The sequence below is a fragment of the Oncorhynchus mykiss genome, chromosome 18, assembly GCF_013265735.2.
Source record: "Oncorhynchus mykiss isolate Arlee chromosome 18, USDA_OmykA_1.1, whole genome shotgun sequence".
In the NCBI taxonomy this organism is placed as follows: domain Eukaryota; kingdom Metazoa; phylum Chordata; class Actinopteri; order Salmoniformes; family Salmonidae; genus Oncorhynchus; species Oncorhynchus mykiss.
The window spans coordinates 53607257-53622465 of record NC_048582.1 but is presented as its reverse complement, the minus strand read 5'-3'; the positions used below and the strand labels follow the sequence as shown (position 1 = coordinate 53622465).

The 15209-nt window shown below is 45.6% G+C and overlaps 1 protein-coding gene across 1 annotated transcript; it reads right to left on the bottom strand.

Annotated features, from left to right (window-relative positions):
- Nucleotides 1-1075: 1075 nt before the first annotated feature.
- On the bottom strand, nucleotides 1076-3644 carry LOC110496949 (interleukin-6-like). Its single transcript, XM_021572949.2, has 4 exons — nucleotides 3183-3644; nucleotides 2926-3042; nucleotides 2551-2694; nucleotides 1076-2087 (listed from the first exon to the last, which is right to left on the bottom strand). The coding sequence occupies exons 1-4, from the start codon at nucleotides 3600-3602 to the stop codon at nucleotides 1833-1835; spliced, it is 936 nt and encodes a 311-aa protein (XP_021428624.2). The 5' UTR covers nucleotides 3603-3644; the 3' UTR covers nucleotides 1076-1832.
- Between the last annotated feature and the right edge of the window lie 11565 nt (nucleotides 3645-15209).

The window sequence follows — 15209 nt, the reverse complement described above, 5'->3', positions numbered from 1 at the left end:
AACGAAGATTGAACTTTTTGGCCTGAATGCCAACCTCTGGAGGAAACCTGGCACCATTCCCACGGTGAAGCGTGGTGGCAGCATCATGCTGTGGGGATGTTTTTCAGGGACTGGGAGATAAGAAAGGATCGAGGGAAAGATGAACGGAGCAAAGAACAAAGAGATCCTTGATGAAAACCTGCTCCAGAGCGCTCTGGACCTCACACTGGGGCGAAGGTTCACCTTCTAGCAGGACAATGACCCTAAGCACACAGCCAAGACTACGCAGGAGTGACTTCGGGACAAGTCTCTGAATGTACTTGAGTGGGCCAGCCAGAGCCTGGACTTGAACCCAATCTAACATCTCTGGAGAGACCTGAAAATAGCTGTGCAGTGTCGCTCCCCATCCAACCTGACAGAGCCTGAGAGGATTTGCAGAGAAGAATGGGAGAAGCTCCCCAAATACAGGTGTGCCAAGCTTGTAGTGTTATACCCAATAAGTCTCAAGGCTGTAATCGCTGCCAAAGGTGCTTCAACAAAGTACTGAGTAAAGGGTCTGAATACTTCTGTAAATTTGATATACTGCATAAATAAATAAAAATATTTTTAAAAAAAATCTAAATACCTGTATTTTCTGTCATTATGGGGTATTGTGTGTAGATAGTTTCCCCCCTAAATAATTTAATCAATTTCTCATGTAGACTAGCCTACCCGCACTGTATCTGCGAGCTTTTGGCTAGAGCGCATGACACCAGACCAGAGTAGGCACATTTGCTATTTAAGTTTTTGTGACAAAACTATCGGTAGAGTTGAAAATGCGATGGAAACACATTGAACTTTAGATTTTTATTCAGTATATGAGAACTTAAGTGAAAAACACCACTGGTGGGAAAACGAAATCTCTCCAGTTGGATGGAAACCTAGCTACTGTCAAACAAATAACTTAAAATAGGCTACCTTCGCATGTTCGTCCACTCAAATAATTCCATGCACTCGTGCCGCTTGATTAATGGAAAAAAGCATCTGTTAAAAAATACCAAAAAGTGTAATGACATTTGGCGATTGTCATTGAGTCAACACATTCTTGTCGCCTGAATTAATGTATGCGTCTTGCTGACAGAATGACACCTACCGATAAGTGGAAATAGATTTTTTTTGTTTTTGTGATGACCACATGTGAAAATAACCATCATGTTGAAACAATGTTTAGTGAGCAACATATGAGCAACACATTTCTCTATTCTCTCAGATACCATTTATTATTCATTTTTATATCCAAAACATTTGTCACAGTTAGAGCTGGGACGATGAACTAACAATTATCGACACCGACCATACTGATCAATTATCGCAGGCATTTTGCTGATATCGTTCATTACGATAAGTAACCTATAATAGAGAAATGTTAAGTTTGAAATGAAATAAGTTTGCTAATATGGTTGGTTGTTAATTGGACAATTGAAGGCTACAACGATCAAACTAGTAGTAGTCACAATCAATGTAGTCACTAATGTACTGTAAAGGCACTTAGAGATAAATTTAAGTCTGTGCTTGAAATCCACCAACATGTCATAATTAGAAAAATACATTGAGTCCATTTGTGTGAAAATAAATAACACTATTTGCTATAAAAAATATATAAATATGTATTTTTATAACAAGTTTCTCGAAAGTTGGGTACAAGAGGCACAAAGCTGCTCGAGATCAAATAAATTAATCAGATTAAATAAATTCAATACATTTTTCATCAACCATAAATACATGAATAAATATATAAATAACTTTGTTTTGAAGTTCCGTCAAGTATTACATTCAATAAATAAAAATAAACAGCTGATTCAGAGAATAAGACATCAGTGCAGGTTTTTACTCCAAGCCTGATCTAACACACCTCTGCCCACCATCGTGATGTCATGGTTACTGGCAGCCTTCGCCCCTCTTCCCCATGCGCGGAGGGCTGTCTTGGTGTCGACCAGGAAGTGACGTAGTTCCCTAAGGATGGCGTGAACGCTGGTCTTCCTCTCCCACTCTATCCCTGTAGACACCTCACCCAGCACACGCTCCCTCTCACTGGCAGACAGGTCCTCTACTACCTCAGCAGCCTTCATCTAGAGAAAGAGATGATACATTAGGTCATCTGTGTGCCACAAGATTTTGCTAAATCCTAGGTATCTGTTGGAACTAAAGCAAGTCTGGGAAAATCTGCCCACAATGAAAGTCAACTTTCTAAAGGGTATTTAAAGGGGCAATCTGCAGTTGCTACATCCATTTTAGGACTTATAAATAAATTATATGTAGTCATTTCTTACTCCAATGTTTGTAAAATAAAAAATCAAATAAAAATTACATTTAGTTTTGATATCATGGATGGTCAGTCCTTGCATCCATAGCTCTGTCTATGAATTTGATAGTTACATTTGTCCAGGCCCGTCCCTCAGCTCTTTACCAAAACAGTGGCGGTGAGGAGGTTTGTTATTGTTTCAACTGCAGATTGCACCTTTAAGTAGTATAATGAAGTAGTATAATGATTGTATTTAAGTAGTACTATAACATAATATAACTATTACATACCTTGTCTTTGAACAGGCCTATCAAGACAGTAGTCTGGTGCATGACAGAGGGGAGCAGGGTGGATTGTGGGTATTCAGCCTTAACATGCTGGAGAAGAACATGGTACACCTGCAGACCATGACTGATCTTCTGCAGACATGCCTCCTATAGGAGGGGACAACAAATACTTTTGAATAAATTAATACAAATAAAAAAGTACTCCCTAGATTCATCTAGAAGGAAGAAACAAGGAGAGAAACCAGACACAAAATGATGCTGCCTCAAGGTTTCATTTCTAGGATTTTTCATTTAGATCACAAAAGGAATAGCTTGGCTTCATGATTTGGACTTAATTCCAGACACAGGTCTTAGCCATTCATTCAACTTTATCTATACCTTGTTGTAGTTTGAGGCGGAGCAGGGGGTCTTGGAGAGGTGTGTGGGGATGGAAGGGACCTGGTACTGTATGAATGATGACATCTCTTCCACTGGCTTCTGAAACTCCTCCACAAACTACAACACAAGGAGGAATAAAAGTTAGACTTTTCAGATTGGTTTAATTTATTATTTTCAAAGTTAGTATTGTTGTTTTCAATTATAACGTTTGAAGAGCCATTTACAATATAATACAAAGTACATGTAAAACAACTCACCTGTTGGTCTCGGAAGTTGATCACTTCCTGAACGAGCAGCTTGATCACCTTGATCACGTTCTCCCATATCGGCGGCGCGCCCGGTTCACCGGAGAACGATTCTACCGCGAGCTCCTCTCCAGAGGTCCAACCTGGCGCGCTGGGCACGGGACTCCCGTTAACTACCATCACCACGAGCACGGAGAGGAGTGAGAGGTCTGAATGAAGGAGGAGAGCAAGAGAGGAGTTAGTGATAAAATACAAAACACAACCCAGTTTATTTGACCAGGTAGAACGGTAGAATAGTGTGACCTCCGACTTACAGTATGTAGAAGTCATGTCCCAGTTAATTGTTTGTCGGTGCTGTGTCCAGTGACTCTTGAGAGATGCTGAAGTTGGTAGGCTACTTGTTTGTCTGACCGATGCTACATGCGCAAGCATTTATATTCTTACACATTGCAAGTGTTTCCTCATCTCCTTCCACTCACCCCTCCTCTCTCCTTTTTTTATCATCACTCCATCATTATCAGTCAGAGATATTGTCTTAGTCCCAAATGACACTCCACTCCTACATAGTGCACTAGTTTTGACCAGGGCTAGGACTTTGGTCAAAAGTAGTGCACTATCTAGGGCTCTGGTCAAAAGTAGTGCACAAGGGAATAGGGTGCCATTTGGGACAGAACTTACAAAAATATTACTACAGGAAGTCTCTAATGGAGAGATATTACTCTGTCATCATATAACCTGTAACGTTACACATGTCACCAGGTCTCTACTCTGCACCATGGAACACTCAGACAGGTAATCAAGCCTAATAATCTAGAATGCAGGGTTGGGGTAGTTCTCTCAATGCATGTGTTTAATCAAATTCAAGAATTAAGTTCTGTTCATTCTTGTATTCTGTATATTTATGCAACTCAATGAGAGATAGAAGAGATGTGAGGATAGGGAAGAAGAGACAAGATAAAGAGAGGTGAGGAGAGAGGAATAAAGGTGTGTCCGTTGTCTTGTAATATGGGGCTGCACCCCAGCCCCACAAATTATTCATAATCTAATAGGGCTATTTTGTGCTGTCTAGTGGTTGAGAGCATCATGGGGCAGTTTCACTTCACTAAGAAAATTCCCAGAAAACCCCTCTAAGTGTCCTTCTTTTCGAAAGACATTAATACAGTGCATTTGGAAAATATTCAGACCCTTTCACCTTTTCCACATTTTGTTACGTTACAGTTTTATTCTAAAATTGATTAAATAAAACATTGTCCCCATCAATCTACACACAATGCCCCATAATGAGAAAGTAAAAACAGGTTTTACGAATTTTTTGCAAATATATTAAAAATAAAACATGGAAATATCATATTTACATAAGTATTCAGACGGGTGGTGCAACGGACCGTAGTTGATCCGTTACGTAAAACTGTATTTCACACTATGATGGTTAAACTTTGCAATTGATCGGCGGTTCACATGGGTGCCGAACCGTGGGGGGTGATCCTTACAGTTTTACTGCCGCTGTTACTTTTCAAAGTAATAATTCCCTAAATCTCGATGCAGGGTTGCAGTGAAAAGATAAAGACAAGACAGATGCGTGCTGTGTTCTACTCTGACGCCTGAAGGTTGATTTGATTTTTTTTTTTAAAGCAGTTGCGTGTACTGTTCACGTGAACGGGGCATGTTGAATCCCAACGAATCAATCCTGGATGCTCGCGTTGCAAAGAAAAAAGAGCAGTGACAGCCACGGCTAGCGGAGAAGCTGAAGAACTGGAAAAGCCTCTCGCTTCATTCAAGTCTCATGTATGGGAGCATTTTGGCTTCCCTGTCAAATACGATGACGGAAGAAGGGTGGTGGACAACACCATTACGGTGTTTAGGCATTGTGCCACGAGAAAGCGGTATGATCATGGCCACACATTTAAAGCGTCATCAGCCTGGTGTGTCAGTGACGGGAGCCAACTCAGCCAAGAGACACAACTTCTCACTGCGACATTTAAGCAGTCCTTTGCTGCAGAATCAGACCGAACTAAAGCCATCACCAAATCTATTGGGATGTTTATCGCTGCAGACATGAGTCCATATTTTGTTGTGGAAAACAAAACTTAAAATACGGTGAAAGTGCTTGAGCCACACTACGAAATCCCCTGGCGCACTAACTGCAGTATGAAGATCGTGCCAGATCTTTATGAACAGGAAAATATCATAATTAAGCACTGAAATGGCACTGTCTGTGTCTATGATCCTACCTCTGAAAACAAGGATTCTACAATTCATGGCCGCAAGTGAGGAAGACAGCACCATCACTAGAGATGCCAAGGCTGCCATTAGAGAGGACCTGAACCCCAGATACCCCCCCTAATGTACAGGACTACCTTCATAGATTTACTGCACTGGATCCAAGGTTCAAATCCCTGTCTCACCTAGACCCTGCCCCACGCTGGAAAACATACAGTGAGCTCACTACTGAGATTGTGGCCACTGAAGAGGTAAAACAATAAATAAGAGTGAATTACATGCAATCAATTTTAAATGTGGAATTACAATGGCATATTAAAAGTTATTTATACAATTATAGTTATATGAAATATGAAACTAAATAATTAGTTTAATAGATCAAGTCATTTTTTTCTGCAGGGTCAAGCCACAGAGCCGACAGGAGCAGACTCAGAGGCATCTCCTCCACAAAATCATTTGGCCATGAAGGAGCTTTTCGGGGAGACCTTTATGAGCAAGGACACAAGCAAGAGGGTATTCTCCACAGCAGGGGCCATAGTGACTGCAAAGAGGTCGACCCTCTCCCAGACTATGTAGACATTCTCAAGCTCAGGTCTGCTTTGCTTTCTTTCTTTACTTTTTTTTTAATGCCAATTCCCTATCACAGCATGCCAACTCCCTATCACCTCCGGCATTCAGGGGGGGTACTGTCACCCCCTGACCATAGAGAGCCCTCGGGGTTGTCTATGGTGTAATAGGTCAGAGGGTGACTAGGGGGTTTTCTAGGTGTTGTGTTTCTGTGTTGGTGTGTGTATGGTTCCCAATTGGAGGCAGCTGATAATCATTGCCTCTAATTGCGGATCATACTTAGTGTGTTCCTTTTCCCACCTGCGATGTGGGATATTGTTTTTGTATAGTGCCTATGTGCTCTACGTATTTGCACTACGTATTTGCACGTTCGTTAATTCTTTGTTGTTTTGGGAAGTTTCACTTGAATAAAAATGTGGAACTCTACTCACGCTGCGCCTTGGTCCATTTATTTATATAACGATCGTGACACGGCCAAAGGTGCTTAAACAAAGTACTGAGTAAAGGGTCGGAATACATGTGATATGTAAATCTGTTTTTGTTTTGTCATTATGGGGTATTGTGTGTAGATGGATGAGGGGAAAAAACGATTTAATCTATTTTAGAATATAGCTGTAACGTAACTAAATGTGGAAAAAGTGAAGGGGTTTGAATACTTTCCGAATGCACTGTACATTCTCTAGTTGTCAAGGCTCATGAGAAGACCCAGATGCAGACAGTTTCAAAGTAACAAAAGTTTATTACAAAAATGGGGTCAGGCAAAAGACAGGTCAAGGGCAGGCAGAGGTCAGTAATCCAGACCAGAGCCCGAAAGGTACAGAACGGCAGACAGGGTCAGGGCAGGCAGAGGTCAGTAATCCAGGGCAGTGTCACAAGGTACAGAACGGCAGACAGGCTCAGGGTCAGTGCAGGCAGAATGGTCAAAACTGGGAAACTAGAAAACAGGAACTAGAGAAAGACAGAAGCACGGGGAAAACGCTGGTTAGGCTTGATGAAACAAAACAAACTGGCAACAGAGAACACAGGTATAAATACACTGGGGATAATGGGGAAGATGGGCGACACCTGGAGGGGGGTGAAAACAAGCACAAAGACAGGTGAAACAGATCAGGGTGTGACAGTACCCCCCCTCTAGGGGCGACACCTGGCATCCTACCTGGGTGCATACCTGGTTGCCCCGGGTACCGGCGTTGGAACTCAGCGATGAGGCCCAGACTGCCTAGGGACCCAGGATGTCCCTAGCGGGGACACATTCAGGAGTGGCCTTGATGAGACGGGGGAGAGGGGTGTGCCTGGAAACAGGAAACTGTGGGCTGTGGGACATAGGTTTAATTCTAGACATGAAAAGTGGGATGTATACGGAGGGTACGGGGCAACAGAAGATGAACAGCAGGGGGGGCAATGAACTTGGATATGGGGAAAGGGCTGATAAAACGGGGGGAAAGCTGCGGGACTCCACCCAGAGGGGCAGATCTCGAGTGGACAGCCAAACACAAAGCCAGGGTCGGATGGCAGTCCGCTTGTTGCCGATACCTGGAGGTAGTCTTGAGAAGAGCCGACCGGGGTCTCTTCCAGGTATGGCGACAGCGGTGGACAAACATCTGGGCAGAGGATATGCCGACGTCTTCCTCTTGCTCCGGGAAGAACGGGGGCTGATAACCCAGGGAATGCTTGAAAGGCGAGAGCCCGGTGGCAGAGCAGAGGAGGGTGTTGCGGGCGTATTCAACCCATATGAGTTGCTGGCTCCAGGTGGTGGGGTTGTCGGAGACAAGGCAGTGAAGAGTCGTCTCCAGGTCTTGATTGTCTCGCTCCAACTGGCCGTTGGACTGAGGGTGGAACCCGGTGGACAGGCTGGTTGACGACCCAATGAGTGTGCAGAACGCCTTCCAGAACAGGGACGAGAACTGAGGACCCCGGTTGGAGACCATGTCCACCGTGAGTCCATGGATCCGCAAGACGTGCTGCACCATGAGCTGGTCTGTCTCTTTGGCAGAGGGTAGCTTGGGGAAAGGAAGAAATGGGCGGCTTTGGAAAACCGATCCACTACAGTCAGGATGGTGGTGTTGCCATCAGACGGGGGGATAGAAGTCCAGGGACTGTGAGGGACAGGCAGTGGTTGAAGGAGACCAGCCGGAGCTTGCAGAGGAGTCTTGCTTTGTGCACAAATCATGCAGGCGGCGACAAACTCGGAGATATTCGGAACCATGTTAGGCCACCAAAAGCGTTGCCGCACAAAGGACATATCCAGGTGTTAGAATGGCCAAGTCAAAGTCCAGACCTGAATCCAATCGAGAATCTGTGGAAAGAACTGAAAACTGCTGTTCACAAATGCTCTCCATCCAACCTCACTGAGCTCGAGCTCTTTTGCAAGGAGGAATGGGAAAACATTTCAGTCTCTCGATGTGCAAAACTGATAGAGACATACCCCAAGCGACTTACAGCTGTAATCGCAGCAAAAGGTGGCGCTACAAAGTATTAACTTAAGGGGGCTGAATAATTTTGCACGCCCAATTTTTCAGTTTTTGATTTGTTAAAAAAGTTTGAAATATCCAATAAATGTCGTTCCACTTCATGATTGTGTCCCACTTGTTGTTGATTCTTCACAAAAAAATACAGTTTTATATCTTTATGTTTGAAGCCTGAAATGTGGCAAAAGGTCGCAAAGTTCAAGGGGGCCGAATACTTTCGCAAGGCACTGTATATCACGGGAACCTGAGGAGACTTAATTAGCATAAATATGATAGCCTCGCTGTGGTTCCCTGACACTGGTAGGGTGATGGGAGTGGAATTGTGGGTGACCCGACCTATAGAGCGTCCGTCCAGCGCTCTAACGTCCATGGGAATGGAGAGGGGCTGAGTGGGGATGCCCAGCTCGGACGCCAGGGTAGGGTCCAAAAAACTCTCATCGGCCCCAGAGTTGATGAGTACCCAGAGAGATTTCAACTGGTTCCCCCACAGCAGGATCGCATGGAAAGGGGTGCGAGTAAGGGGAGAGGAAATGTTCTCTGTATGGCCCACCAGAGTACTCGTCCCTACCGGTGAGCCTGGTCTTTAGTGGACAGGAGGACACAAAATTACCAGTAGTCCCTCAACACAGGCAACTCTTTGTGTGAATCCGGTGTAGACGTTCAGCTGGGGACAGCCTAGCTCTGTCTAGTTGCATCGGCTCAGGAAGAGGAGAACTGGCAGACTTCGGAGACTCTTGGGGAAACTCGGGTAGCCTCGGGTCCTCTTGACCACGGAGACATCAGGGACTTCCGGGATGCCTTGGAGGCGAGGTGGAATCCTTGGGCGAGTGAGTGGAATTGGACCACCTCTCTCCTTCCTACGTTACCGTAGCCGCCCATCGATCCGGATGGTCAAGGCAATGAGCGAGTCAAGATCCTTGGGTAGTTCCTGGGCTGCTAGCTCGTCCTTCACTTCCTCTGATAATCCGTGCAGGAACGTGTCGAACAGCGATTCCGGGTTCCAGGCACTCTGAGCTGCCAACGGGCGGAAATCCACTGCATAGTCTGCCACACTGTGGGAGTCTTACCTCTCTCCCGGACAATGGAGAATCAAAAACCTTCACCTGCGCCACAAACTCCTCCAGACTGAAGCATACGGCTGACTGTTGTTCCCACACGGCCGTAGCCTACGTGAGAGCCCTCCCGGACATCAGCGTGATGAAGTACGCTATCTTCGAGCAGACCGAGGGGAAGGAGGAGGGCTGCAGCTCGATGATGAGAGAACGGTGCGTGAGAAACGCCGACAGGTTCCCAACTCTCCAGTGAAGCGTTCCGGGGGAGGTAAGCAGGGTTCCCGGGAAACCGGGGTGGCCCCGCTGCTAACAGCCGGGTTACCGTCGTGGTAGGCTGCCTGTCAGACAACCCGCAGAATTGCTCCAGCAATGTGTTCAACACCTGGTCATGGCGTTCGATCAAGGTCTGGAACCCTTCCGTAAGACCACGAAGCAACTCCTCGTGCCTTCCAATGGTGGCTCCTTGCAAGGAGACGGCTGTGGAAGGACCACAAGGGGGCAGGCTGGTCCCACGGATTGTAGCCCAGCCCGGCATGTGAGTCAAGGTGATCAGAGGCAATTAAGCACAGCTGACGGTACCAATTACCTATTCTCTTCCCCCTACAAGAGAGAGGAGGGAACCGGCAGTGGGGGAAAAGGGATAAAAAATAATGATTGCTTCTCCAAAGGAGAGGACTTACCGGACAGAAGGGAGAAGAGGACAAACTACCTCTTGGGAATGGCAACCACGGATCCGCACCACCACCCAAAGGGAGCTCTCTTCAAACTGATATTTAAGGCGGTGACACACCCGTAATTTATGTTATAGTTAAAAGTTACTTGTGTTCCTTGTTCCTGTCAAGAATATTTGTGTTTTCCAATCCTTGATTGTGTGGGATTGTTTGAGAAGAAAGAAATACCTCAATAGAGAACTTTGTTCAATGTAAGAAAACCTGCTCCCGACTTGTTTATTCCACCTTTTCGCTTTAGAGCAACCTCAAAGTACTTGGTCCGCTCACACGGCATTGCGGAGCTGGTCCGAGTCTGCTACGTCCGTCATGGCCAGTTCGTACTGTCAAGGCTCATGAGAAGACCTAGATGCAGACTATTTCAAAGTAACAAAAGTTTATTGCAAAAACAGGGTGGCAGGCAAACAACAGGGCAAGCAGAGGTCAGAAATCCAGAGCAGAGTCCAAAAGGTACAGAAAAGCATGCAGGCTCAGGGCAGGCAGAGGTCAGTAATCCAGGGTGGTGTGACAAGGTACAGAACAGCATGCAGGCTCAGGGCAGGCAGAGGTCAGTAATCCAGGGTGGTGTGACAAGGTACAAAACAGCAGGCAGGCTCAGGGCAGGTAGTATAGAGCCTAATGAACCCTGCTCAGGTAGAGCCGAACGAATATTGGCCACCCCTCTGTGAGTGAGTCAACTGCTGTGTTAGTTTGCCACGGTGCTTGTATTTGGCCTATAGTTTTAAAAGCTGAATTTATATGGAATCTTTGTTTCTTCTTTGGCCTGCATCTGTGGCGGTTTGCTGTGTGATTCTAGTATTCTGCTTTTGACACACACACACACTGGTTGTCCTAAACATGATGTCCTATAAGAAATGTCCATGCACATGGCAATTGAAAGTCCAAGGTCCAGTGTCTATGATGTCAATTTGTCAGTGTTTGAGGGGACGATTGGACTTCCCTGACATCTTCTCTCTCAGGATGAGACTTAGTCAGGCTAAATGTTTGAAGAATTCTTTCCTGGGAATCGGCTGGGTTGCGGGTTCAAGTGTCATTCTCAAAGCAACAATTCACTATTAGGATCTGCCCTGGTTAGATTTCACAGTTCCAGTCAATTCAGAAAGTACGCCAAACTGACTGGAATTTAAATGGAATTGACACTGACCCTATTACGAGGACACATTCATATCCACACTAATGTAACACTATTAGTTCAGGTTTGTTATGTTATTAAAGCATTCCTGTGGTTAGTTTTGTTTGTATTAAATTGTAGCGTTAGTGTCTACTTGTGGGGCTGAGACCCTGAGTCAAAGTGAAACACATGTCTCCCCCCCTCCTAGAATGCAGACACTTCTCCTGAAGAGCTGAACAATTAAGGCCCTAATTTTGCTAGATCAAAGTATGTGTGTAATGGTGGGGATATAAGTCATCACATAAGTTGCAATTGTATTTATGACTGCATATTCTGATAAACTTTGTCAGCTAGTTGCACTTTCCTTATCTACATTATTTCCTGTCCTCTCATGCTCTTACAAACTCTCTATTCTCAGTTTTTTTCTCTCTATTTACGTATTCTCGGAAAACTCTGGCAGTCTGTGACGGGCTCCGATTCCACAGAACTACTAGGCTTGTGTCAAGAAGCTTGCGTAATCACTTAATGAAATCCTCTTTGATTTATACAGTATCTCTTTCTCAGAATATGTTTTTCCCCCTCTCTGCCCCCCATTGTATTGCTCTTCCAATTCATGACTCTGTGTAAAAACTAAACTCAGAGATTCTGTGCTAAGTAGTTGAACACTGACTGTGTCTACAGAGGGGAGATGTAGGCCCTTATCCAGAAACAGCCCCTATGCAATTAACACTTCCCTAGGCACTAGGCATTTCCCATAGTCCCTACTAGGAGTAGTTAGTGGTAGACTAGGACTAGTTAGTAGTAGACTAGGAGTAAGAGTAGTTAGTGGTGGACTAGTTGTAATACAATATTAGTAGTACACTGTTTCAGTAAGTAGAGGGTGAGTGTGACTGGGTAAAAGTTAGGAGAGGAAAACTATAGTCATAGTCAGCAGTTTATAATAACTATAGTTAATCAGAGGGAGTTGCTGTGATCGAGAGATGGCGAAATTGAGGGATGCAGAGAAAGAATGCTTTAATAGGGAAGCGAGAGATACTGTAGGAGGGATGCCATGCTAGATCATAGCGCTTGTATTCATGAAGCGTCTCAGTAGGAGTGATCTAGGATCAGTTTTGCCTGTTAGATCACAATAAATACAATTGCATTGACAGAGGGGACCTGATTCTAGATCAGCACTCCTACTCTGAGTGCATACCACTGCTGCACTATTTGGTGAGATAAGTGTCTTCCAGTAGTGATCGCTAGAGGGCAATGAAGCATTTCACCGAAATAAATGATAACCATACATGACCTCAACCTCTACAGTCGAGCAGGGACATCTACTGGTCAAAGAGATAGACTGCAGCTCTGCACCCACCACAGCAGAACTGACCCCAAGACCTGAGAGGAGTGTGTGTGTGTGGAGATAGTAACACAAGCATTTGGCTGCACATGCTTTTAACATCTGCTAAACTGTGTATGTAACCAATAAACTTTGATGTGTGTGTGGAACAATGAGGAAAATATTTATGGTTAATAGATAATGGTTTATAGTGTGTCTTCTAGAATGGGTCAACATCTCAGTCTGTTCCATTTTTAGAATCTTCATGTGTTCCATCAGAAGCTTAATGCTCTTCTCCTCCTCACTGCTCTCTTTTCTCCTCCCCACTGCTCTATCCTCTCCACTGCTTTCTCTTCTCCTCTCCACTGCTCTATCCTCTCCACTGCTTTCTCTTCTCCTCTCCACTGCTCTCTCTTCTCCTCTCCACTGCTTTCTCTTCTCCTCTCCACTGCTTTCTCTTCTCCTCTCCACTGCTTTCTCTTCTCCTCTCCACTGCTCTATCCTCTCCACTGCTTTCTCTTCTCCTCTCCACTGCTTTCTCTTCTCCTCTCCACTGCTTTCTCTTCTCCTATCCACTGCTTTCTCTTCTCATCCTCACTGCTCTCTTTTCTCCTCCCCATTGCTCTATCCTCTCCACTGCTTTCTCTTCTCCTCTCCTCTCCACTGCTTTCTCTTCTCCTCTCCACTGCTTTCCCTTCTCCTCTCCACTGCTCTCTCTTCTCCTCTCTCTTCTCCTCTCCACTGCTTTCTCTTCTCCTCTCCACTGCTCTATTCTCTCCAGTGCTTTCTCTTCTCCTCTCCACTGCTTTCTCTTCTCCTCTCCACTGCTCTATTCTCTCCAGTGCTTTCTCTTCTCCTCTCCACTGCTTTCTCTTCTCCTCTCTCTTCTCCTCTCCACTGCTCTATTCTCTCCACTGCTTTCTCTTCTCCTCTCCACTGCTCTATCCTCTCCACTCCACTGCTCTATCCTCTCCACTGCTTTCTCTTCTCCTCTCCACTGCTCTATCCTCTCCACTGCTTTCTCTTCTCCTCTATCGTCTCCTCTCCACTGCTCTATCCTCTCCACTGCTTTCTCTTTTCCTCTATCGTCTCCTCTCCACTGCTCTATCCTCTCCACTGCTTTCTCTTCTCCTCTCCAATGCTCTCTCTTCTCCTCTCCACTGCTCTCTCTTCTCCTCTCCGCTGCTCTCTCTTCTCCTCTCCACTGCTCTCTCTTCTCCTCTCCACTGCTTACTCTTCTCCTCTCCACTGCTCTCTCTTCTCCTCTCCACTGCTCTCTCTTCTCCTCTCCACTGCTTTCTCTTCACCTCTCCACTGCTCTCTCTTCCCCTCTCTACTGCTTTCTATTCTCCTCTCTACTGCTTTCTATTCTCCTCTCCACTGCTTTCTCTTCTCCTCTCCACTGCTTTCTCTTCTCCACTGCTTTCTCTTCTCCTCTCCACTGCTCTCTCTTCTCCTCTCTACTGCTTTCTATTCTCCTCTCTACTGCTTTCTATTCTCCTCTCCACTGCTTTCTCTTCTCCTCTCCACTGCTCTCTCTTCTCCTCTCTACTGCTTTCTATTCTCCTCTCCACTCCCCTCTCTTCTCCTCTCCACTGCTCTAACCTCTCCTCTCCACTGCTCTAACCTCTCCTCTCAGCTGCTCTCTCTTCTCTTCCTCTCCACTGCTCTCTCTTCTCCTCTCCACTGCTCTTTCTTCCTCTCCACTGCTCTATCCTCTTCTCCCCACTGCTCTTCTCCTCTCCACTGCTCTTCTCCTCTCCTTTCCCCTGCTCTCTATTCTCCTCTCCACTGCTTTCTCTTCTCCTCTCCACTGCTTTCTCTTCTCCACTGCTTTCTCTTCTCCACTGCTTTCTCTTCTCCTCTCCACTGCTTTCTCTTCTCCTCTCCACTGCTCTCTCTTCTCCTCTCCACTGCTCTTTCTTCCTATCCACTGCTCTATCCTCTCCTCTCCACTGCTCTCTCTTCTTCTCCCCACTGTTCTTCTCCTCTCCACTGCTCTTCTCCTCTCCTTTCCCCTGCTCTCTCTTCTCCTCTCCACTGCTTTCTCTTCTCTCCACTGCTCTCTCTTCTCCTCTCTACTGCTTTCTATTCTCCTCTCCACTGCTCTCTCTTCTCCTCTCTACTGCTTTCTATTCTCCTCTCCACTGCTTTCTATTCTCCTCTCCACTGCTTTCTCTTCTCCTCTCCACTGCTTTCTATTCTCCTCTCCACTGCTTTCTCTTCTCCTCTCCACTGCTTTCTCTTCTCCTCTCTACTGCTTTCTATTCTCCTCTCCACTGCTTTCTCTTCTCCTCTCCACTGCTCTCTCTTCTCCTCTCTACTGCTTTCTATTCTCCTCTCCACTGCTCTCTCATCTCCTCTCTACTGCTTTCTATTCTCCTCTCCACTGCTTTCTCTTCTCCTCTCCACTGCTCTCTCTTCTCCTCTCTACTGCTTTCTATTCTCCTCTCCACTGCTTTCTCTTCTCCTCTCCACTGCTCTCTCTTCTCCTCTCTACTGCTTTCTCTTCTCCTCTCCACTGCTTTCTATTCTCCTCTCCACTGCTTTCTCTTCTCCTCTCCACTGCTTT